Source organism: Staurois parvus, unplaced genomic scaffold, assembly GCF_062004578.1.
Source record: "Staurois parvus isolate SC_StPar_1 unplaced genomic scaffold, SC_StPar_1.0 ptg000183l, whole genome shotgun sequence".
NCBI lineage: Eukaryota > Metazoa > Chordata > Amphibia > Anura > Ranidae > Staurois > Staurois parvus.
Window position 1 is genome coordinate 4124476 of NW_028317979.1, and position 24163 is coordinate 4148638.

The 24163-nt window shown below is 38.7% G+C and overlaps 1 protein-coding gene across 1 annotated transcript in view; it reads right to left on the reverse strand.

The window, feature by feature from the left end:
* Positions 1 to 24163, reverse strand: part of DPYD (dihydropyrimidine dehydrogenase) — a 1720296-nt gene that overhangs the window by 881824 nt on the left and 814309 nt on the right. The window contains exons 10-11 of the mRNA XM_089677280.1: positions 23070 to 23239; positions 1270 to 1480 (exon numbers count right to left, since the gene is read on the reverse strand). Of these exons, the coding sequence (XP_089533406.1) occupies positions 1270 to 1480; positions 23070 to 23239 (381 nt within the window). The remainder of the gene's footprint in view (positions 1 to 1269; positions 1481 to 23069; positions 23240 to 24163) is intronic.

Sequence of the window (24163 nt, forward strand, 5' to 3'; positions counted from 1 at the left end):
CTCAAAGCACACCCAAAAAAAAGCCTATTAAAAGGTACCAGGGGCGATTCATGGGGCTCCCTACTGATCCCCGGGCCTCGGGCAGTGCCGAGTGCTCGAATGATCAGTCCGCCCCTGCTAGCTACTATTTTTTCTCATTTCACTAGGACATCATTGAGATTTTCTAGGCTCCTCCTTATTTTAATTATTTTCTTTCCTTCCTTTTGGGATCAATTGTCCATGTTTTCCCACTGACCTCTCATAAAGTCAATGATGTCATCAATGGGTAATATGCTGATAGAGCGTTTGTTAGATCTATTATTATCTCTCTAAACATGCTATATATTCAGTTTAACTTTTTTTGGCCATTTTCGTATAATTCTAGAATCACACACTTTATCTCCCTGAAGAAGTGGGCTGTGCCCCATGAAATGCATTGGAGCAACTAGCAAATTTTAACTTGAAATCATCATAATTATTATGACATTATACTGTTCAAGAACATATCTTGTAATGGTTTATATTGATTGTGTTTGTTACTAGTACATTGTGCATTTTAAGATGAATGTTTTGTCTGTTCGACCCTCAACACCACAACTGTGGTTTGAATTTTGTTAATAAAGCTATATTCTGTTACTTTTTTGAATATTTAATTTTGTGGTATGTGCCTCTAAAGCCCCATTAGGTTTTCTAGTTAGGGCTATGTATTTTTTAGTGTCCGGTTATTAAGGGGTGTGGCACCAATTAAACCCCATTGGCAAGGTGGGAGACCCTTAACCTTTTAGGATACTAAAAAGCTTTCCCAATTGATTAGAGTATGTCCCTATTGGTCATGCAGTATATTTGCTTTCTGTTTTCTGTGATGACAACAGAGATTATATGGTTCTGTCCTTTGCTGTATTAAATGATCTCACAGGATCTCTCTTTGGGTACCCTCAGAAGCTTTGTTTTTACTCTTTTAGAAAATCTTCCTGTAAAGAACAATTTTGCCTAGTGCACATGCATTGTCCCTGATTCATCTAGTGTTGAGGCACTTTATGGAAGTCAGCTTTCTAAAAATTGTAGTGTATATTTTAAAATTTTGTAGTTTTCTTAATTTACAAGTTCAGGAACTTTATGAGATTCTCATAAATCCCACTTTTCGATTCAATATCTTAATATATTCCTTAAATTCTGTCTTTTTGCCACTCTATAACTAAATGAAAACATCATCAATATAGCTAGCTTACAGTAAAAATTTGAAAGTATAATCTTGTATCTGAATCACTATGGTATATGTAATTATTTTACCTGTGGGATCACTTAGTACAGATCCAAAGGCACTGATAATAACTTCTGCTTTTATCTGGACAACTTGATCTTCATCTTCAATCCAGTTTCCGTCTTCATCTTGTTCTGTACGTACAAATTCTACACCACTTATTTTCCCAGCTTTTATGATGACTTTGCGAGGTGACAAGAAGGGGAGAAATTCACACTTTTCCTCTTTGGCCAACTGCACCTGTAGCGCATGAAATATAATATGGTGAGAACTGTAGCCGAATACACAGTGTTTACTGTACATATGATGAAGAAGAAGCAAAACGTTACAGTAATGGTAAAGAAAGTTTGTTAATTACTTTGACTAATAGGCTTGCTATATTTGTCTAAAATAATTATGTGTAAACATATTATCAAATACAAGCTGTTTTTTTAAATAAATAATGATCAATAAAATATTACATACACCACCATAAATTTCAGTAGCCTTAAAATGTATAGTAAAGTCAAAACTTTTTTGTTTTAGGTAGAGTGTAGATAGATTAGAACCCCAGTCAGGTGTTTGTTGTTGGGAATAATGGTTGAGTCTGAACTTAGGTTTTGACTGAACTGGCTGTTCAAGCATTTGTCTGAATTCCCAGGCTTTTGCCCATTCAGTGTCCTGTGTGGCAAGAACTGAAAATCATATATAGAATCACTATTTCTAGCGCTTCTTTATATGACAGCTTCCTGATGTCACTGGTTCCTAAAGAACCACAGATGCTTGGGCTCACTGTGTCCCTAGGAACTACTGATGTCTCCTGGAATCCCTGCAATTTAAGCAAAGAACCTTGAATGGCAGTAACGTCACTGTCTAAATACGGTCACTGGCCATATTTAGTCATTGTCATCACCACCATCCCTGCCCCTTCCCTTACATATTTGATGACATCTATGTAGGAGAATCAGTCTTGTAGGTAGAGTTATTGTTTTTTGTTTTTTTTCAGCGAGTCAGCACCTCATGATTGGTGATGGATTTACAATATGAGACTTTTTTGGGGATTTTATTTTTTTTCTTAATAAAGGACTTGTCAAATGCTTGGGTGTCTTTCCAGGTTACAATTCTTTTTTTTTTTGTGAGTGAGTAGGGGTACTGTGTACTGCATAGTTATTTATGTAGGAGGAGATGGTATTTCTTATTGTTAAAGGAATCTGCCAGATTCCAATAAGCTTACTGACTGCAGACCTTCACAACCACCAGCCAGGGTTGTGGGGAAGAGGACCTTGTGCTCAGCAACATGAGGATAATGTGCTAGGGCACTCCGCAATGCTGAAGGCATGTGGCCTGATATAGTTTAGTAGGGGAGCACATGTTCATCTCACTCCTTTTCCTGTCCAACCAGGCTGCATGCTCATATTAAGGATCTGGTATGGATTTTTATGGGGAACTCACACATTCTTTTACATGAGATACATTCTTAAAATTTATACCAGACTCAAAGATTCTAGTATGTATGTTGGAGTGGGTTCTACAAGTGGAATTTACAAAGAAAGAAAACCCTGTGACAAAGTGATATCTTCAAAATACTCACCATGCCTCTTATCAGATTCCTTGAGTTGCCTACTTTCCAAAAAGGGGTCATATGGGGGTGGGGGGTGTTGTACTAACCTGGCATTTTAGGACTTCTGAATCTGTGATAGGTAGTGAGAAAGTGAATTCAAGAAATATGCCCTTTGGAATCTTGGAGGTTATCATTGGATTTTAGGGGCCTGTATGTAGCTAGGCTGCCAAAAAGTCTCTCACATGTGGAATCCCCATACTCGGGAGAAGTATCAGAATGTGTTTTGGGGTGTTATTCCACATATACCCATGGCATGCATGAGCAATATATCATTTATCTGCCAACGTTGTGTTAAAAAAAAATGTAATTTTCCAAAAATTTGTGGCAAGAAATAAAATCTTCTATGGACTCAGCATGCCTTTCAGCAAATTCCTCAGGGTGTCTACTTTCCAAAAAGGGGTTACTTGGTGGGTTAGTGTAATGCCTTGGCATTTTAGCACCTCAAACAATGTGATAGGTAGTCAGAAAGTAAAAGCTGCGTAAATTCCAATATACCATAGTTTGTAGACGCTATAACTTTCACACAAACCAATTAATATACACGTTTTGGGTTTTTTTTTTTACCAAAGACATGTATCAGAGTAATTTTGGCCTAAATTTATGACTAACTTTGAGTTTATTGGATATTTCTTAATAAAAATTAGAAAGTAGAAAATATTGTTTTTATTTCAAAATTTTCAGTCTTTTTCTGTTTATATCACAAAAACATCCAGTAGTGGTCAAATACCAACAAAAGAAAGCTCTATTTGTGTGAAAATAAAGGACATACATTTTGTTTGGGTACAGCATTACATGACAGCATAATTACCAGCTGAAATAGCTCAGTGCTGAATAGCAAAAAATGGCCTGATTATTAATGGTCTGATCATTAGTATTCCCGAGTGTAGCTCGGGGTAAAATTTCAGTACCAAAAGCGGTATCCCCGAGCTACACTCGGGCTTACCATGTGGCGTTGCTCAGGGATTCCCCGCAACGCTTTCAAAATTTTCAGTCTTTTTCTGTTTATATCACAAAAACATCCAGTAGTGGTCAAATACCAACAAAAGAAAGCTCTATTTGTGTGAAAATAAAGGACATACATTTTGTTTGGGTACAGCATTACATGACAGCATAATTACCAGCTGAAATAGCTCAGTGCTGAATAGCAAAAAATGGCCTGATTATTAATGGTCTGATCATTAGTATTCCCGAGTGTAGCTCGGGGTAAAATTTCAGTACCAAAAGCGGTATCCCCGAGCTACACTCGGGCTTACCATGTGGCGTTGCTCAGGGATTCCCCGCAACGCTTACCTTGTCCTTTGCTCCCCCGATGTTCCTCCTGCAGTGTCCCTGGCCATCTCCTTCAGCCGATGCCGGCTTCCGTGTTCCGGTCCCTGTGACGTTGGGACGCACGGGGGTCGGAACCGGCGGCAAATGTGAAAGTTTTAAAAAATGTCATTTTTTTATTAAACGATGTAAAACATTGCTGTTTCAAAGCATTTCACATACATTTTGTCCCTACTGCTTTGTCCTGTGCCCTGCCTGCATTTTGCCTGTTCTTTCTGCCTGGAAACTTAGAAAAGTCCATGGCGTCCAAAAAGCGCCCCTTTAGGTCAAAGCGGTTTAGACCAGCTAGAGAACAGCGATAGTAAATCAGAACCACTTGCAGAATTGAGTGATAATGATTTGTGGGGAAATTCGTCATCAGACACTGAAAACGATTTTGCGACTTTGCTCAGCGATGTGCGAACTTGGCGCTATATTTCAAATTTCAGTGTTTTTGGTTTGAATATATTATTGAATTACATTTATTATTATTATTATTTTTGATGATTATTTATTAAATTATAATTTATGATTCAAGTTTTATAATATCCGGAATGTTTACTAGACTCTTGTTCGGACAGATTTCAGCGAGTTATTCCTAAAAATGACAGGCCTACAATAAAAAAAACTACATATTTCCATGCAAAATAATGGTACTGCTTTCAGCACCAAAAATCTGAAATAATCATACCGCCAGGGAGGATAAGGGGGGCAAATCTTCCGAAAGGCAAGTGGTTAAATTGCCAGAAAATTACATTTCATTGCCAGCTTCTTTAAAAAAAAACAACAAACAAACAAAAACAGCACACAGACTCTCCAAAGGCTCCCCAAAATAAATAACAGACCTTTGGAGGAATGTTAAACACTTTTTTCATTGTAAATGTCACAGCTGCTGCAGCACTTTCTGTAAGTCAGAGCTATGGACTATAAAAGTGCTAGAAAAGAGAACCAGGGATATACATATAATTAGAGTGAATGAAAGGGCACTGGGCTATGCACTGAATGATGAATTTGGCCATGTGTGAAACAGTGATGAAGGTGATGTGATGGGAGAGTAATGGAGATTGCTCGTATGTTCATACAGTTACAAAAAGGTCTTTGTGAGTCAGGGATGCATGACTGTGAAAATGTTTAGACAATTCAAAAATTACATTAACTGCAGGGCACTTCAAATATATAAGACATCGAAAAACAAAACCAATATTTTCAAGTAATTAAACCAACACAAAACTCTGTTCCAGACAGCTAGTTTTGTTTCTCCTGTCATGAATATGGCAACTATGGGAACATAATATTTATGGCTTAATCGTTTTGTTCCATGGTGTCCAATATAAAGTTTAAAAAAGAATAGATATTGGGAGAACTCTGAGGAAGTCAATGTACACAACACATAGGAAACAACCTATGTGACATCATCATATTGCGGAAGAGTCTCAATGTGCGCTCAGATTCATTTCAACAGCAGCGTCCTCACAAAGCATCCCTTGACTAAAATACATGCCATCTATGTGCACAAGTGGAGCAGCACTTGCTAATGTAATGTAGATATAGATGTAATGTAGTTATGGAGAGTACCCTGAATAAGTCAAAGGACACAACATTTATGGATCAGCCTAGGTGACATCATCATGTTGGAAAGGAACCTGAATGTCCACTCAGATTCATTGTAACAGTGGTGTGCTCTCTCAGGATCTCTTGCTAAATATACAGTACATTACATCTACATGCACATGTGGAAGAACACTTGTAATGTGATGTAGATATTGGAAAAACCCTGAGGAAGTCAAAGGACACAACACTTATGGAGCAGCCTAGGTAACATCATCTTTGGATTTGGAAGCACATGTGGAATCTAACACTATCAGTGTTTTAAAACATAAGAAGAATGTGGAGTGAGACCATCTGGAGAGCATCACCTGTGTAATGGTTTACAGAAATCAGATATTTGCTAATGTTTGCTAATAACTGTTCCTATTTGTCTTTTAATATGAAGAATATGTATATTTATTAATAGCACTATTATGCTTTACACATTTTAAGTGGAGGTGTCACTATAGCTATTACGTAGTATGAAAAGTTGCTCATAATACAGTATTACTTTATATTTTTATATTTGCAATGGTATGAAACTGTATTAAATTGTATATGTAGCTAGGCACCTCGAGAGTTGCATCTATTTATTTATAAGATATTGGGAGACTGCTCCGTACATAAGAGGTATACCGCATTGATGCATACCAATATCCAGGGTATAAAACTGGATAAGAACATGTAATTAAGATTGCTAAAATTCTTGTAATTGGATGCCAAAAGATAATTTTTTTATGGCAAGCCATAGTAACATAATTGCCAGGGGAAGGAGTATACCTTATATAAGCAGTCTGCAGTCTCCTAAGGTAAATGGCAAAAGTGAAAATGTATCACATCTAAATTAAAGCCCAGCTAAAGTTTCATGCCTTTTTATTTATTTATACTATTATACCTTCACATGTTCTAATTTGTGATTTGTGCCTGGGAATGCCCTAAAATAACTTTAACTTTCATTGGAATTGCTGAGTTTTGTATTTGAGTGCTCTATGATGGCATAACCACACCTCTCAGTACAAGTGTAGCACCCTCCTTGGTAGGCTTCTAGGTGTTAGGTACATTTTTTTTTATCTTTTGGTCTCACTGTAATCAGTAAATTGGCCTTCACTTGTTTCAGACTTTTCTGTTCACATGCTGCAGATTTTATTACTCCCTTCTGCTTTCTGGTTGTTTCTAGAACATAGAGTGGAAGATTGAAATAGTTATTCTGAATATTTATTGAGCTCCAGACAATCTTTGGGGGAGGGTGGCCTAGTAGGTGTCTGGAGAGAATGATAAATACTGTTAATACCAGAACAGCAGGGTCTTCCTGTTGAAGGGATTTCACCAGTCTGGGGTGGGTGGGTTACCTCCCTCCCTTGTAGCAGATACTACTGAGACAAGTTGCTGCTTTTCAAGTTCCCAGCTGTAGCAGAGTTTTGGGGGTACTCCGTGTTGAATTTCACAGTTCAAAGTGTCCCATACCTCCTATGCTCTCCCACTGTCCAAGTTTGAGTTTGAATCATGGAGGCACATTCTCCTGGACTGCTTTCTTGTGTCAGTGTGCTTTGGACTGTGCTTTGGTGGGCTGGCAGTCTTTGTACAAGTAGGGGATAACGCAAGTCACTATATGTCCAATGGGAGCCTTCAGGGGGTACTGCTACACAAGTGTCACACAGAATTCAGGATGAAAGGGGGTGTGTCAACATGTCTGTTACTAAGTGCTGATTACTGAGAGCAATGGGTCTAACTCTGGTCCCTATTGGACTGCATAGTTATATTTAGACATCCTGCTCAACTGCTGGAACAGGAAAGTGGAGAACAATGGAATATGACAAAGTAGTTTGTTAGTACAAAGTATCTGACTGCATGTCATTGTAAACCATAGAGCTCTCATTCAAGTAAGAGTTTCCAGTTTTCTTTACACTTCCAGTAGTTTGATGCAATAGAATTACTAATACTTCACAAGTTTTAAAGCCTTTTGTTATCTTATTTTCCAAATTATTAAAAAGGATTATAAACATTCACATCAGAACGATAAACATGTTGTTTAAATTCATTAAACCTAATTTATTTGTTTGGGTCGGCTTCTTTTTATTCTTAAATGTGTCATGAATTATGTGCTGTCTCACAGGCTTCTGATTTCATAAACAAACCACCAATAAAATATTTGGACAGCATGCCACTGACTTTTCACTGGATTTGAGATTGTTTACTTGGACTCATTACAGGATTGTGAAAACATCATTAAACAGACTCTACTTAAAAGAAAAAATGCACCCAGGGGAAAAACAACTTCTTTTATATCTACCAACTTGATTTCTGCTCAGACTGCTTACATTTTTTTTAATACTATGAATATATTTTAGAGGTTAGTTGGACGTGGGTTTAGTTCAATTGTCCTCAGGGTAGAAAATCTTCTGTGGCAGAGCACTTGGTAAGCTTGTAAGATTATATCATAGGAATCATATTTTCAATTATACACTTGCAATATTGAAATATTATTTCAATCCAACACATATAGGTCACTTGTCAACAAAATATCTGTAAAATCACCTAATTTTCTATGTAATAAATTGATGGGTACATAAAAAAATCTCATTATGTATGGGGCCAATATTAGCCTAGTTGAAATCTAACACTTTTTTATTCTTTATACTTCTTTACCACCATATGTTATGATTTGTAATTTTTTTTCATTTGCAAAAAATATCTTAAAATAACTTTTTTGTCCTTAAGTGTCCTTCTTGCCCTCCCACTCCCATGCCCTATGCTGACATGCACCTATTCTCGCACTCGATGCTATGCAGAGTTCTGACCACATCCCTAATCACAAGTGTCCTCATGCAGACTTGTAGTGCCAAGAAGGAGAGGAAATATGTCCGACCAGGTGTGTTAGAATACAAAATTCATTGAGCGTTGTGATCATACTATTGTGCCTATTGTACTGCGCTGTCATATTTAAACACATTGGGGTTGATTTACTAAATGCACTCTGCAAGTGCAGTTGCTCCAGAGTTTAGTAAATGAGCAGAAGCTCTGCTGACTTCCATCATCCAATCATGTTCAAGCAAAAATGCTGTTTTTTTTTATTTTCCTTGCATGTGATTGGGTATTCTTGGCAAAGGTAAGCTTCACCTCATTTACTAAGCTCTAGCGCAGTGGTTCTCAACCTTCCTAATGCCGCGACCCTTTAATACAGTTCCTCATGTTGTGGTGACCCCTAACCATAAAATTATTTACCCAGTAATTATAATTCATGAAGTGTCGTTTTACCTCCAATACTGCTGCTTTCAACACAGTAGCTGCTTTCTACACAGTAGTTGCTTTCTACACAGTAGCTGCTCTTTACACATTGGAAATATGTGTTTTCCGATGGTCTTAGGTGACCCCTGTGAAAGGGTCGTTCGACCCCCAAAGGGTTCGCGACCCACAGGTTGAGAACCACTGCTCTAGCGCAACTGCACTTGCAAAGTGCAACGTCTATTTGCCTTTAGTAAACCAACGACATTGTGTAACTGCTATAACAGGATAGTATAAATACTATGAAAGTGGAAGTTGTTAGTATGACATCTATTAAACTATGTTTGCAATCTCAATATACTAACAGAAGTAGAGTAAAAATAATAAAAGTGGAAATTTACCCAGGGAGATTTAAGAGTTAGACACAGTGGGCAGAGATCCCTCAGGACCAGTACACACATACAAATCATTATGGAGATGTGCATCTGATCATATTGTACTTTGTCTACCATAACATATTACTATCACTACTGTAGTTTTTATTTAAAGCACACATGCGAACAGAGAAACAGATAAAGCATTCAGTAACCAACAGTAACAGACGTTGAATGTTACCATCGTGAACAGGTATACATTGCATGTCACCACACTTTGCAGAGACACGAATGAAGTATAATTTTACGCACTTTGAATAAAGTTAAAAAAAGTAAATAGTGTGATACACTAAAATGCACAACGCACCATCCTCTCACTGAGACCCTCAACTCAAACTGACAGTAGCTCACATGCTAAAACATAACATTTAGCCTGCTGTGTGGACTGGCTAACTGTTGCAACCTACATCATTATGTCACAACAGGTTTCCTTTCAGGCATCACTAACTTTCTAAACTCCAAAAGGAGTAGAACGTGGCAGAGGAAGGAGCCGTGAAACTTTTAATCTTGTTGTTGAGATTACCATACTGAAGAAAGGATTCAGAAATAGGGCTCCTGTTTTCTTTTTTTGTAAGATATATTGCAGCCCATGATTGGAGATAGACCTGTTGAAGTCAGCACTCACTAGTCCTGGACTTAAAGGGTAACTCCACTTTCATGGGGGAAAAAAGCGAACAAGTAAAAAAATAATAACATAGCGTTTACAATTGCGACTGAAGTCATATTGTAATTGAATGTTATTAAAAATTACCTTTCCTTTTCAGTCTGCAGTGCTGTAATTTTCTTTAAAATGCAATGCAATATGGCTACCTGGAGGTGTTCCATACACATATGGTGTACAGAATTGCCCCCTGAAAATGCCATGTCCTGCCTGAGTGATTGGCATACTGATTTTTACAGATGTGTGCAATAAGATAAAAGTCAGATTTTTGGCATCCCCTGCAACAAAAATTTAATTTTTGGTGAGATACTCCCTATGGGAAATCACATCTAAAGAGATGCAGCCCTTGCCAATTTCCTCATTAGAGCCCTGCAGATGCAGCAGCTGACTGATAATTATGAATGAGACAGACAAGACCATCTTCTTTTGATGCCCCCCCCATGAATGTCTGAGTTTTTGTTTTGTTTTGTTTTAAAGAACTGATCCTGTTTTACTGTGAAATAAATATGTTTCTGTCATTCAGCCTTGTACTATAATTAAGTTAAAAGGGAAAACGTTTGGTCTCCTTTTCCTTTGTTATCTTCCAGAGGATGGGTAGTCAGTTGTGTCCAGGGGCGGACTGACCATTTGAAAACTTGGGCACTGCCCGTAGGCCCGGGGTCAGTAGGGGGCCTCATGAGATGCCCCTGGTACCTTTTTCATAGGCTTTTTTGAGTTTGGGCAAGGACACAGGGGCCCCATGATCCCTTATTGCCCGGGGACCCCATGAGTTGTCAGTCCGCCCCTGTTTGTGTCATCACTACTAGTAAAACATTTGCTTGTCCATATCCGTCATAAGGCTAACAAAGAACATTAGCAAGTGGTGCTACTGATTTTGAGGACCACTGAGCAATAATTAGGCCCTTTCATTTTCCTAGAATGTGTTAATGAGAACAGTGAGACACTTGAGTTATTTCTGGCATTAGCATGTGTCTCATTAGGGCAGCTTATCCATTTGAACAGACTGCCAATACTCCAGAATAGACAAAAAATGTACCTGTCCCTTCTCTCCTACAGTACATAGCAAACCACAACCCACAGTAGTGTGTTGCATTGCACTGCATCACAGCACATGTGAATTGGGGTTCCATTTAAAATAACAACACTTATATGTGAAACATGTCTAAGGCTTCATTCACACAAGCATACACCCATGTGAGGGCTGTGTTTTACATACACAGGATGCACAGGCGTTTCATGCAGCTGCACACAGTCTGTCCCATTAATGTATACTGGGGTGCAGCAGCTGCATGGACACAGCTGCTGCTCCCACATTGACATTCATGTAGCTGTGTCCCCAAAAGCAGACAGTGTGAGTTTGGGGATCCACCCCCTCATGCATCCGCACCTACATGAATGTAAAATTTGGAGCAGCATCTGTGTCCATGCAGCAGTTGTGTACTAATTGACATGAATGGGACTCCCTGCATGAAATGGTAGAAAAAGATCCGCATTACCGCAGTTGCTTTAAGATCTTGCATTTATTCAAAGACCGCAGTGTAAAAATTGCAGATACAGAAAGTTGACTCATTTCAGCCTTCATGGCTTTAGTCATAAATCACAATACAACATGAAACGGTAGAATATATAGCAGTATGAACATGTACTCTGCCCAGTATAAATAAAAATATAATATTGCGCTCACAACCTTCCAATCTATATATAATAAACCTATAAAAATGTATATAATGTATTTGAATATCTGAATAAGTGAATATATAGCCAATCAACTCACATAAATGAATATATAGCCAATCAACTCACATGAATGAAATAGTAAAAAATACTAAAAATATAGTGAAATCATATAATATATTGATAAAATAATAATGTCCCACAGAGAAATATATAGGTGACTTTGTGCTGAAAAAAATCTTCTATAACTTTAAATAGGTGACTGCTTGTGCCTCCTCCCTCAAGTGAAGATGTGCGCTCACCTCATGAATAGCCTGCAATTAGGCTATTAAAGCTTGCGGTTCACCTCCTTGGAACCTACTTGTTTAGGAACTGTTGTAGATGAGATAACAATTATAATGCGACCTGTGTTGTAGACCAGTATCCTCTCACTGGATGCCCCTCTGCTGTCTTCTTATTTCCATGTAACTCTCCATAAATAAGAAAATTCTGACATGGTGCTTTATCGTTTTCAAAGCTTTTAATGTACAGCTGACAGGTGGCTCTCACATAAATCGTATAGTGATAGTACAGCTGATTCAGACCTCCGCTGGCTGTTGGAGATGTGCGTGCGTGATCCGATATCCGGACTAACTCCCTCCGAGTGACATGAACAGTCCCACCCCTACGCGTTACGCCACTAATCACGTGGCTTCATCAGGGGGATTTGATTCGCGGTGAACCGCAAGCTTTAATAGCCTAATTGCAGGCTATTCATGAGGTGAGCGCACATCTTCACTTGAGGGAGGAGGCACAAGCAGTCACCTATTTAAAGTTATAGAAGATTTTTTTCAGCACAAAGTCACCTATATATTTCTCTGTGGGACATTATTATTTTATCAATATATTATATGATTTCACTATATTTTTAGTATTTTTTACTATTTCATTCATGTGAGTTGATTGGCTATATATTCATTTATGTGAGTTGATTGGCTATATATTCACTTATTCAGATATTCAAATACATTATATACATTTTTATAGGTTTATTATATATAGATTGGAAGGTTGTGAGCGCAATATTATATTTTTATTTACACGTTTTTTCACATTGGTTGTTATGTGCTAATAAGTTTGCGATCCAACAAAAGGAATTCATTACTTGGCTCGCAAGGTTTTTTCCATATAATATGTACTCTGCCCAGTAATTATCCTAATCAGCTACTTAGTGATAGAAGCACAACTGCTGATATAGCAACCGCAGTCTCCATGTACAGACCGCTATCCAAACTTACATACAATCACATCACAGATCAGAAAAAGAAAAAACAAACAAAAATAAAACAACATACATGTAAGACCATATGATTGTATGCACCAAGGGGGAAGAACAATATAGAAAAAAAGACGTAAGTAAAAAAGGGCTAGAAAGGAAGGCAGAAAATGTATGTAATTTTAGATCTAGATCCCATCTCAAATGTAACCCTCGAGGGGCTCTCATATTTAATCTAAAGATCCACCATGTTTCCCTCCCTAAAATTCTGCCAGCCCTATCACCACCGCTTGGTAAATGTGGCAGCCTTTTTATGCTGGTAAATCTAAAAGAAGAGAGATCACCAGAGTGACAATCCCTGTCGGGATACACTTGAAATATGTTTTGCATTGAAATTATTTGTATCACAATAGTGCTCCCCAATTCTAGTTCTTGTAGTACACCCAACGTATTGTAAATTGCATAAAATGCAAATGATCAAATACACTCCAAAACTGAAGCCTCAAATAATGTACTGCTGTATGGAAAACGTTTTTCTAGATGATGAAGATGAAAAAGATTTACCCGGCATAATGAGATGACTATAGCTGCAGGTCTTATTATTACAGGTGTAACTGTTTAAATATGACAGCCAGGTGGGATGACATTTTCCAGACAATGAAAGAAAAAGACTAGGTGACAGATGAGCAGCTAAAGTAGGTGCTCAATGGCTGGAAAAATGACAGCCTGACTGTAGCATCATGTGTAAACCCTTCTTTTTTAAAATTTTATGATATTCCTTCAAATATGTAGTGACAAAAGGTCACAGGTGCTACCAATGGACTGATTCTTAGGTCTAGAGGTATCAGCTAATAAAGCTTTTCTATCGCTACACCTGGCTCTTGATAAACCCTATTGTATGACAGGACTATAATCTCCTCTTAAAATACGTGTAGTAATGTTCTGGCACTCAATGTCAAAAGAAAGCTCAGTAGAGCAATTCCATCTGGCCCAAATAAATTTCCAATAAGGAATTGCATTGATGGTGTGGGATGGGTGGCAACTGGTGGCAAATAAGGTGGTATTACCTGAACACGCCTTCTTGTATGTAGTGATGGAAACCATACCAGTCTCAGAAACACCCGTGAAAGTAATATCTAAAAAGTCATTACTTAAATTTTTGGACTGAACTGAAAAATATAAATAAGCGTATTGATGTTAATATACTCCACAAAGTCATGCAGAATAGACATGTTCCCATCCCACACCATCAGGAGGTTGTCAATATAATGACCGTACCATTTGATGTTATTAGCAAAACAATTTTCTACTGAGAATAAGAACATCTCCTCCCAGCATCCCATGAACAAATTTGCCATAGATGACGAACATCTGGCACCCATTGAGGCCCCACAGCACTGGAAATAATAGCTGTCATCAAATAAGAAATAATTAAGAGATAACAAAAACTGAATACTGTTTAAGATGTAGTCTTGTAACTGTGAAGTATATGAGCTGATTTCATTAGATGGTATTTGACAACATGTAATCCAGTGCTGTGAGCAATAGAGGAATAGAGCACTTTCAAATCCAATGTAGCCCACAAACAGGTAGATATCTATTGGACATATCTAATATTGGACAAAATAGTTGACAAAATGCACAAATATCTATATTGTAACCAGGTAATCTAAGGACCAATAGCTGTAAGTTCTCATCCACCTGCATGAAATACCTGTGCATTTTGTGCAGGCAAAACAAAGCCACCATGCGGTTGTGAGTGTGCTATCTCTGCTCCACTGGTAGGCAAGAATTGCATGAGTTAGATGACTTGCTCAAGGATGTTTTCTTACTTGTTGCTCTTAGGGCAGAGCAGAAATTTAAAGATGATCCCACTGGTAAAGCAAATGCATTCTATTCAGAAAATAAGAGCTTTGGTGCTCATCATATTAAGATTAAGGTGTGTGTGTAGACTCAATCCTGCATCGTAAAGTATTGCTATGTAATGCAGTTATTTTACTTTGGAACTTGCTGGAATAGGCATACTGTCTCAAGTAATCGGTGATGCGGCTTAATGTGTAGCTGCTATGGACTATCTCATATTTAATGTGTTTACTACATTTATTTCTTGACCATATACTATTCTGCTTGATCATATATTATTCTGCTGTGATAAATAACAACCATACAGAGTGTATAACATATAACACAAACCTCTATCCTCAGCATTGTCCCAAATACTGAGCGATATCCCAGAATCCTATGAGAACAACTGACCAGAAAACCAAGATCTCATTATACTTATGGCCTGTTTTTTTAAGGCATAAGACAAGTAATATTTTGGCATTGATAGCACAAGATCTTAGAAGCTGTTGCCACATGGAGAATGAAGTAGCATCTTGATAGTCTTTAAAGATACATGTAAAATATAGTTTCATAGGTTATCAGATGGAGTTTTCAACTCTATTTCATGTTTTGTTGTTTCTCCTTACTACCTGCTGCAAAAAGCATGTGTAGCACTGCCCTGATCCCTAAGGCCAGTGGGACTCCCATGGATAGGGCAAGCTAGTATTTCACATGATGGTGTATTCTTCAGAAGCAATAAACCAATTACATTTTTAGGTGCATTACAATAGGGGTTTATTGACTCTCATTTAATACTCATGTGCTAGTCCATGGGCACAGGACACCCATGGACTAGCAGACATGAGAAGAATGAAACAAAAGTACTTTTAGTTTTTACAGATATAGAACCCTTATTCCAACCTGGCTTTCTGTGAATGTAGCTCCTGACTGTTAGCCACTTGTTGTTTCACCTGCCAACACCATGAGGAGAAGACACCATACTCCAGTGAGGTCCAAGTGTCAAATCCCAAATTCTATGGCAGCTCAAGATGTTAGAGTCCCATTTTTTTCACGCAGAAGCAGGCTACCACAGCAAAGAGAGCCCTTACCATCAGTCAGATCATATGTATAAAAGCCTGTGGGCAGTGGAGGCTAATAATGTAGTCTGGCTACCAGGACAGCTGTAGACCAAGGAATGCAGGATTTATCCATCCCAAAGTGCTACAAAGCCTTTAGTTTAATACCTTATTAAAGCAAAACTATGATCAAAATTTAAAATCAAACATTTATTTCTGGGACGTGGCCAAGCAGGGCATGGGAGCGGCTGTGTTTCACAGAGGTCCCGCTTCTGATCCTATCACTGATCTTGTACCGGAGATATTTTTGTGGCTCTTGTGGCTTCCGCAGAGAGATCCTGACCCTGGGCATCTCTACATACTTGGGGTGAGCTGCTCCCTATAGTGATGACCCATAAAAACAAGGAAGAATTGTCCAGCATAGACTTCCAACATGGCACCACTACTCCACAGCTGCAACATGCTCATAGAGGAGGAGCTGACATGATGAAGGAAGCTGCTGGAAATTCTGGTAAAACAGCTGCCCTGCGGGGAGGGAGAGCTCCCAGGAGATGCCGTATTACACCCAGAAGATCACAGGGTCCCTGGACTCAGACAATCAAGCAGCCCCCACCCTTTCTCCCCCTATGCAGCCTGCTACTCCACTACAGCTACAGCTTTTGGGAGAGGAGGACGACATGCAGGCTGAGCAGTGTGCATAAAGGGACACTGATCATACTGAGCAGCCAATGTTAGTGGATATCCTTAAGGCTGTGTGGCACTGTACTGCATCGGTACACTCTGTGAAAGAGCAAGAAGGGGGCCTAAGAGAAGAAGTGAACTTTCTCAGACATGACATCCAAAAAATAAGAGAAAGGCACACAGCTGCGGAGAGTTGCATAAGTGACCTAGAGAATAAACTTCCTCCATTGCTCTCTGATACCTGCTCTACGGCACAATTAGCTAAGACTAACAACGTCAGAATGAATGATCTTGAAAACCGTCCATGATGTAATAATGTACATGCTGTGGGCCTTCCAGAATGCACTAAGGGAAGGAACCCCACACAATTCATCGAAACCTGGCTAATAGAGATTTTTGGCAAAGAAGCTTTTACTCTTCTGTTTGCAGTAGAACGGGCACATTGTACCTCTACTCGCCCCTTGCCTGCTGGACAACCGCCCAGACCTGTTTTGGCGGGTCTTCTGAATTACAAAGATAGAGAGATCATACTACGACTAGCTAGGGAGCGCTCCAACATTCAGTTCAATGGGGATAAAGTTTCCTTTTACCCTGACTTCTCGGCGGAGGTGTAGCATAAAAGACCTAAATTTCTTGAGGTTAAAGGATACCTCCGAACCCTGCAACCGACATATACAATGCTGTACTCTGCTCGCCTGAAAATCATTGCTGATAATCAGTCACACTTTTTTGATTCTGCTGCCGCAGCCTCAGATTGGGTGGACATACCTGAAGCTCAACAGCGACGTCGCACACACAATCCGGATGACTGCCTCTTGCCGCCATACTTTCTCTGATAAGCAGGGATGTCTGATATGCCCTGTTCATTCCTCACTGGGAAGTTATTGTAGACTGATGCAACACCGAGCTCTACTCAAGTTGGTTGTAAGGTTGTAGTGTTTGAATGGCAGTTAATGTGCAATTCAATCCATTTGCACCTGAGTGTCAGCAATGTGGCCCAGTGGGTAAGCGAACACTCAGTTCGCCAAATGTTTTGTGGATTTGTTTTGTTAGGCACCTTTATGCCACTGTTCAGAATGAACCTTCAAACCTTTTTTCCAGTGTTGACCATCCTAACTACCTTGTTTTTTTATGGGCAGTGTAGTGCCCTGCAGTATGAAGTGTGGTCTTTCTGACAGTTTTGAGGGGGCAGTGGAGCCTTTGATACTGAACTTTTCTGTTACTAGAGATATTCTAACATTATTACCTCTACTAGATTTATGGAAGACATTCCTGTGATCTCATAGAACATTAGAGGCCTCAATGACCCGCTGAAGAAGATGGTTTCTACAATATTGCATAAACATCAGCCTGCTATATTTGACCTACAGGAGACTCATCTCACCAGGGACACTCTGTCTATGGCACGGTTTTCCTGGGCAGGGTGGGTGCATCACTCCACCCACACTGTCTATTCACATGGGGTGTGTTGATACATAAAGCCATACCTTAACAGGAGCTGGTGTGTGAAATTGATCCTGAGGGCAGATTTGTATTCCTGTTGTGTAAGCTATACTCTGTTATCTGTGCCTTAGCAGTTGTTTATATACCTCCATCCTTTTCAACCAATTTCTTGAGACAATTGGTAGAGTTTTTGCTTGATAAGCCTAATGTGCCATTGTTTGTGCTGGGCGACTTTAATGGTTATCTGTATTCCACTTTAGATAAGCACCCCCTAGCTGCAGCGGATTCCCATGCTAGAGGGACTGCCCTTGGTCGTTGCTTGTCTGAGGTGGATTGGCTGTTGTGTAAGCTATACTCTGTTATCTGTGCCGTAGCAGTTGTCTATATACCTCCACCCTTTTCAACCAATTTCTTGAGACAATTGGTAGCGTTTTTGCTTGATAAGCCTAATGTGCCATTGTTTGTGCTGGGCGACTTTAATGGGTATCTGGATCCCACTTTAGATAAACGCCCCCTGGCTGCAGAGGATTCCCATGCTAGAGGGATTGCCCTTGGTTGTTTCTTGTCTGAGGTAGATTGGGTGGATTTCTGGTGTACACGTTACCCCACTTCCCATCAGTTCTCCTGCTTCTCCAAAACCCATAGCATGCTTTCTCGCAATGACCTATATGTTGGAATTTCATTAGCAGTCTCTCTAATTAAAGCAATTACCTATGGCCGTAGAAGTGCATCCGATAACTCACCATTAGTGGTCAAGTTACATATTGCACTCAGGTCGGCTCTCCCTCGGGCTCCGTAGAAATGAAATGCTTTCCGGTTGAATCTGCTCCCTTCCCATGACACGATAGCACAACAGATTGATGATTTCTTTCATCATAGTGAACTTCAAGTTGATCCTTTACTCACTTGGGATACATTTAAGGCATTCCTTAGGGGAGTATTTGTGCCAGAAATATTTGCGATTAAGACTAAGATGAGGATGCATGAGGCCCAGGTTACCTAGGCACAACTATTGGAGTGTACGTATATAGATAATTCAACTGAGTCTAACAAACTGGCATGGTTATCAGCGCAGGAGGTTCTTCTTCAGCTGACCGGTTCACAGGCGGAGAGGAGGCATTTCATTGCTAAACAAACTTTCTATGAGGAAGGTGAGCAGACTGGCTGCTTGTTAGCCAAATTAATTCAGACTCAGCACTCAGTACAACCAATTGGGTCATTGATTTCTGCTAATTGATGGGGTCACGGACCCAGCAATGTCTACTTTCTGTCCGGTTATAATAACATCTTCCTTTAAATACCTGGGTATTCTCATTAGTTCCAATTTACTAGACTACTGTCGATTAAATTTAGCCTCGTTGTTGACTTGCTTTAAAGACAAGGTGATGATATGGTCTAAGTTCTGGTTGTCTTTGGCAGGTAGATCGAACCTTATAAAAGTGATATTTATGCCCCAATTGCTGTATTTTCTTCACAATTCACCAGTAATGATTCCACTGAAAACCTTCTCAATTATAAATACTATTTTTTGCTCCTTACTTTGGGGAAACTGCCCATCACAGATACGGATAGAACGATTATAGCATCCTAAGGATAGAGGGGGGATAGCTTTGCTCAATCTTTTTGTAAACCAAATAAGTCCTTCCCTACCTATCGATTAATTCACAAAATTTGGGTCAAGGTCAAGCAGCTGCAGCAGGTTACAGGTCACGCCACATATAGTCCCATATGGAATAATGCTGCATTTCCAGAACTATATGCCTCTAAGTGGAACAATATGCCTCTAAGTGGTAATCCTACCAGATAACTCATTTGAAACATATATTCGACAATGGTCAACTCATGTCATTTGATACATCGAAGTCCAGATATAATTTACTGTCTACAATGCTATTTTATTACATACAGTTAAAGCATGCAGTTGCAACTCAATGCCCATCATCCTTATGGCACTCCTCCCCCACCCCCATTTTCAATTATTTACACTCAGATACAACTACTAAAGGGATTAGTTCTCACTGCTATACCATGCTTCTGTCAGATTACTTAGAAAAATACCCAAATAGGGCTAGTGGGCAGTGGGAGCGAGATGTGGGGGCTTTTGAGGAAAACCAGTGGGAGGTTGCTCTGCAATCTATCCATCTTAACTCATTGGTTTCTCACCATTTATCACAACTGTATATTGTACCTAGGGCTCATTATACACCAGCTAAAATGTGTATGATGGGGCTACGCCAGGACCATCTTTGTGGCAGATGTAAGCGGAACCATGGAGATCTTACTCAAATGCTATGGCGGTGTCTGAAACATCATGGATACTGGGAGGAAGTGATCAACACTCTTAATCTGGTGTTTCAAACTAACCTACTTCTAGACCCTAAACAATGTCTTTTAGGTATTTTAGATAATGTTACCCAAGATACATTTATATTAGAAGCCCTCTCCAAGGCCCTGTTCCAGGCACACAAGGCTATTCTTGTGCATTGGAAATCAGAAACTCCCCCTACTATGGAGGATTGGAGGTAGATTATGAGGACCATCTTACGATACGATCGCTTAATTTTCCAACATCGTGGGTGCCCAGGTAAATTTGAGAAACTCTGGGAAGCATGGTTGGCCACTCTGGGTTTAGCCCCATTTGATTTGATAATACATAGGCTGTTGTAATTATCCTTTCAAGATGTGCTTTGCCTGTTGTTTTATTCACCTTGATTATCATGTAGGAAGATTTATCTGCTGTATTTTCCACTGGTCCACTGTTAGAGGGGAAAATCTACTGCTCTGTGTCTATGGGGTTCTTCATGTGCCTTTACTGCATAATAATACCACAATCTTGTTGTACTTGTTTGTTTATTGGACAACTGGTAACACTAGAAACTTTCTGTTAGTAGTTTTGTTCTTTTTGTTAGTGGATGATTCTTTCATATCGTGTTATATTTGGTACTGCATTTTGTACTATGTATGCCTTATCCGCTTCCATACAGGGCACTTTTACCCCCTTCCTGCCCAGGCCATTTTTCAGGTTTCAGCCTTCTCACACTTTGAATGACAATTGCGCGGTCATATAACATTGTACCCAAACTAAAATGTATTATTTTCTTCACACAACTAGAGATTTCTTTTGGTGGTATTTACTCACCACTGAGGTTTTTATTTTGTGCTAAATTGACAAAAAAAGAATGAAAATTTTGAAAAAAAAACATGCTTTTCTTTGTTTCTGATATACCAGTTTGCAATTAAATAATTGTTCTTCATAAATTTAGGCCAAGATGTATTCTTCTACATGTCTTTGGTGAAAATAACCCAAATTAGGATGTATTATTTAGTTTGTAGGAAAGTTATAGAGTTCACAAACTTTGGTATAGATCTGAATATTGATCAATCCTGAAGTACTGACAGCCAATCTAATTTCTTGACGTCCAAGAATGTCAGAACAGTACAGATATCCCCCAAATGACCACTTTTTGCAAAGTAGACAGTCCGACGTATTTCATAAGAGGCATGGTGAGTTTTTTGAAGTTGTAATTTTTTTGTCATAATTTTTCGGAAAATGAAAAAGTTATTTTCACAATTTTTTTTTTACATACTGTCACCATTGCAGTACAGCGTCATCATATAACTGGCATGGTGGAGATAACGGACACTGACTGGTGACAGTATGAAAAATAATAATTATTTATTTATTTTTTTATTAGTTTTAATTTTTTATTACACTTTTTTTTTCTTTTTTTTAAGATTTATTTTCATATTTCACTATAACCAAAGTAGTACAATGTTACCATAGTAACACTGTACTACTCTGGGGAAGTAATCAGTATTTTTTTTTTTTACACAATTTGCTTATAGCAAATAATTACTTTGCTATAAGCAAGCATTTACCTGAATGACATTGATTCATTCAGGGTTTTTTTTTGTGCTTAGCTGTGATTTGGCCACGGCTAATCACATGACACAGCTGGGCTGTGATTGGCCCAGCTTGTGCATGTGATCGCTGTGACCATTCACAGTCCGAGGTACATAGCCGGTGCAAACTGCGCATGCCTGAAAGGACGCCATATGGCTTCCACCCGGAGGGATGAGGGGTTTTTCAGGCCGCCATCTGGCTATAGGCTGGGCGGGAACCTGTTAAACATTAATAAATAATATTTCTGATTTAAAAAAACAAACAAACATTTATGTCCATGTTGTATCATTTCTAGCCTGCTCCTAGCCATCTAAAAGATCTTGTAGCTTGTAAACTTGCTTTGTGAAGATCCCCACACATTTTTCCTCCTTGAATTCTGAGGCAAGTAATCACTAAGCCCTGTGAGAAAGCACTGCTGTGTCACAAAATTCAAAGAGTCTGCCTTCTGAACTAAAGAGAGTCTGGAGAAGTTTCAGGAGGTGGAATCAGTACAGAATCACTGCTTGAAGGCAGAAAAGTACCATGGGATATGTGGTCCTAATAAATTGAAAGTAAATAGCAGAGAATAAGTTGCAAAGAATGCAGGAAGTTGTGCAATGAGGTGGCCAACAGATAGGCAACACTTACAACAAGGAGATAAAAAAATAAACATTTTTTGTATTACCATTACAGTACTGATGTTATAAATTGAAAGTGTATGCAGTGTAAAAAAAAGAATCAATACTATTAACGTTGCCTAAAGCAAAGTAAAATATAACCTCTGCTATGAATTTGTTGCAGCAACAGTAGAATTCAGTTCTGCTGCATTATTTACAAATATTAGGCCATATATAAACACTGCTATGTGGCGTTCTGCATAGTCCTTTCTTTGATTCCATTTTATGAGAGGAGCTTGTATTTTGAAAACAGTTCCATTTTTGGTTTACAAAATTTTAGAAAATCAATGTTATTTAATGGCAGTGTAACGGTATTCAATGACACACCGCATCCAATCAAAATTAAACTTTGGCCAGCATAGAGCAAGCAGTCTAAAAGAAGATAATTTCAGATTGATTGCTCTGCACAACAACACTTTGAACATTTTTTGATCTGCTAAACAAAGGTCTTTTTAGTTTACTTTGAAATGTTAATAACAAGAGCGTTACATTTTCTACTATATTTACCTCTTCGGGAACAGCGCGAATATTTGTGAATCCTTTTCTGAACACTACAAAGACTCTGCGAGCACCACATCGCAATGCTGAAGTTGCACAGTCAAAAGCAGTGTCTCCGGCTCCAAGCACGATAACAGCTCCCTTTATGGACGGCAGTGGAGAGTGACAGGCACACATCCCTGAATAATGAAAATGGGAGGGAAGACATTTTCAAGTAGAGAAACCATTTTGCATGTCAACTCAACAGATACATGTACTTAAAGCAGTGTAAAATTGCATCTTGCAGTTCCCAAGCACAGAGTGTCACTATCACATTATTCTGCTCCACTGAAAGACAGTTCTATTCCCATAGCCGTAGATGTGCTTATATGCCTAATTTCATAGTCAGTACACTTACAGGAACTGCATTTTGTCTGCTTTTACTCTCAGAGGATTAGAAATTCCAGCATTATGGTTTAAATAAGCTTTCTGATGTCCCTGTACCAGATAATAGAGTATATGATGTTCGATTTAAATCAGTTTTCACCTTTTTCCCCACTGTGCTATAAGGAAGAATATATCTTCAAGTATTTAAACTTCATGCATTGTTAGAAAAGCAATATATGACAGAAACAAATTTCAACATAGAATAACACACTAAGAGAAGAACTGGATCTTGGTGTTTACTTTGGCAAATTTGTGTAGTTGTAATTTCAAATGAGATTAGTACCAGAATGGGGCTCATAGGGTCTTTTCTATAGCCATCTGAAAGTCAAGAAAGTGCTAAAGCTGGTTATAGAAGGCAAAACAACCACCTAACAATCTTTTAACATACCAGTATAGACAACTTATTGCAGTCATGAGACAACACTGACATCAGGCTTATTCTGGGAGAACAGTGATAAATCTGGAAATACAAATACTGGTGAACATTCTGCATTTCTCTTGAAGCAGCATAGGGATTAATTTGTGTAAAATCCTGATTTAGTGATTAAGCCAAATTAGTGTTAGGTTCATGAGACAAGCATTGGGAAAAAAAAACCTGTAAAATGATTATTATATTTTTAACTAAATAAAGCTGAACTCTGAGCTAAACAAAATGTTGTCTAAATACAAGCAGAGTG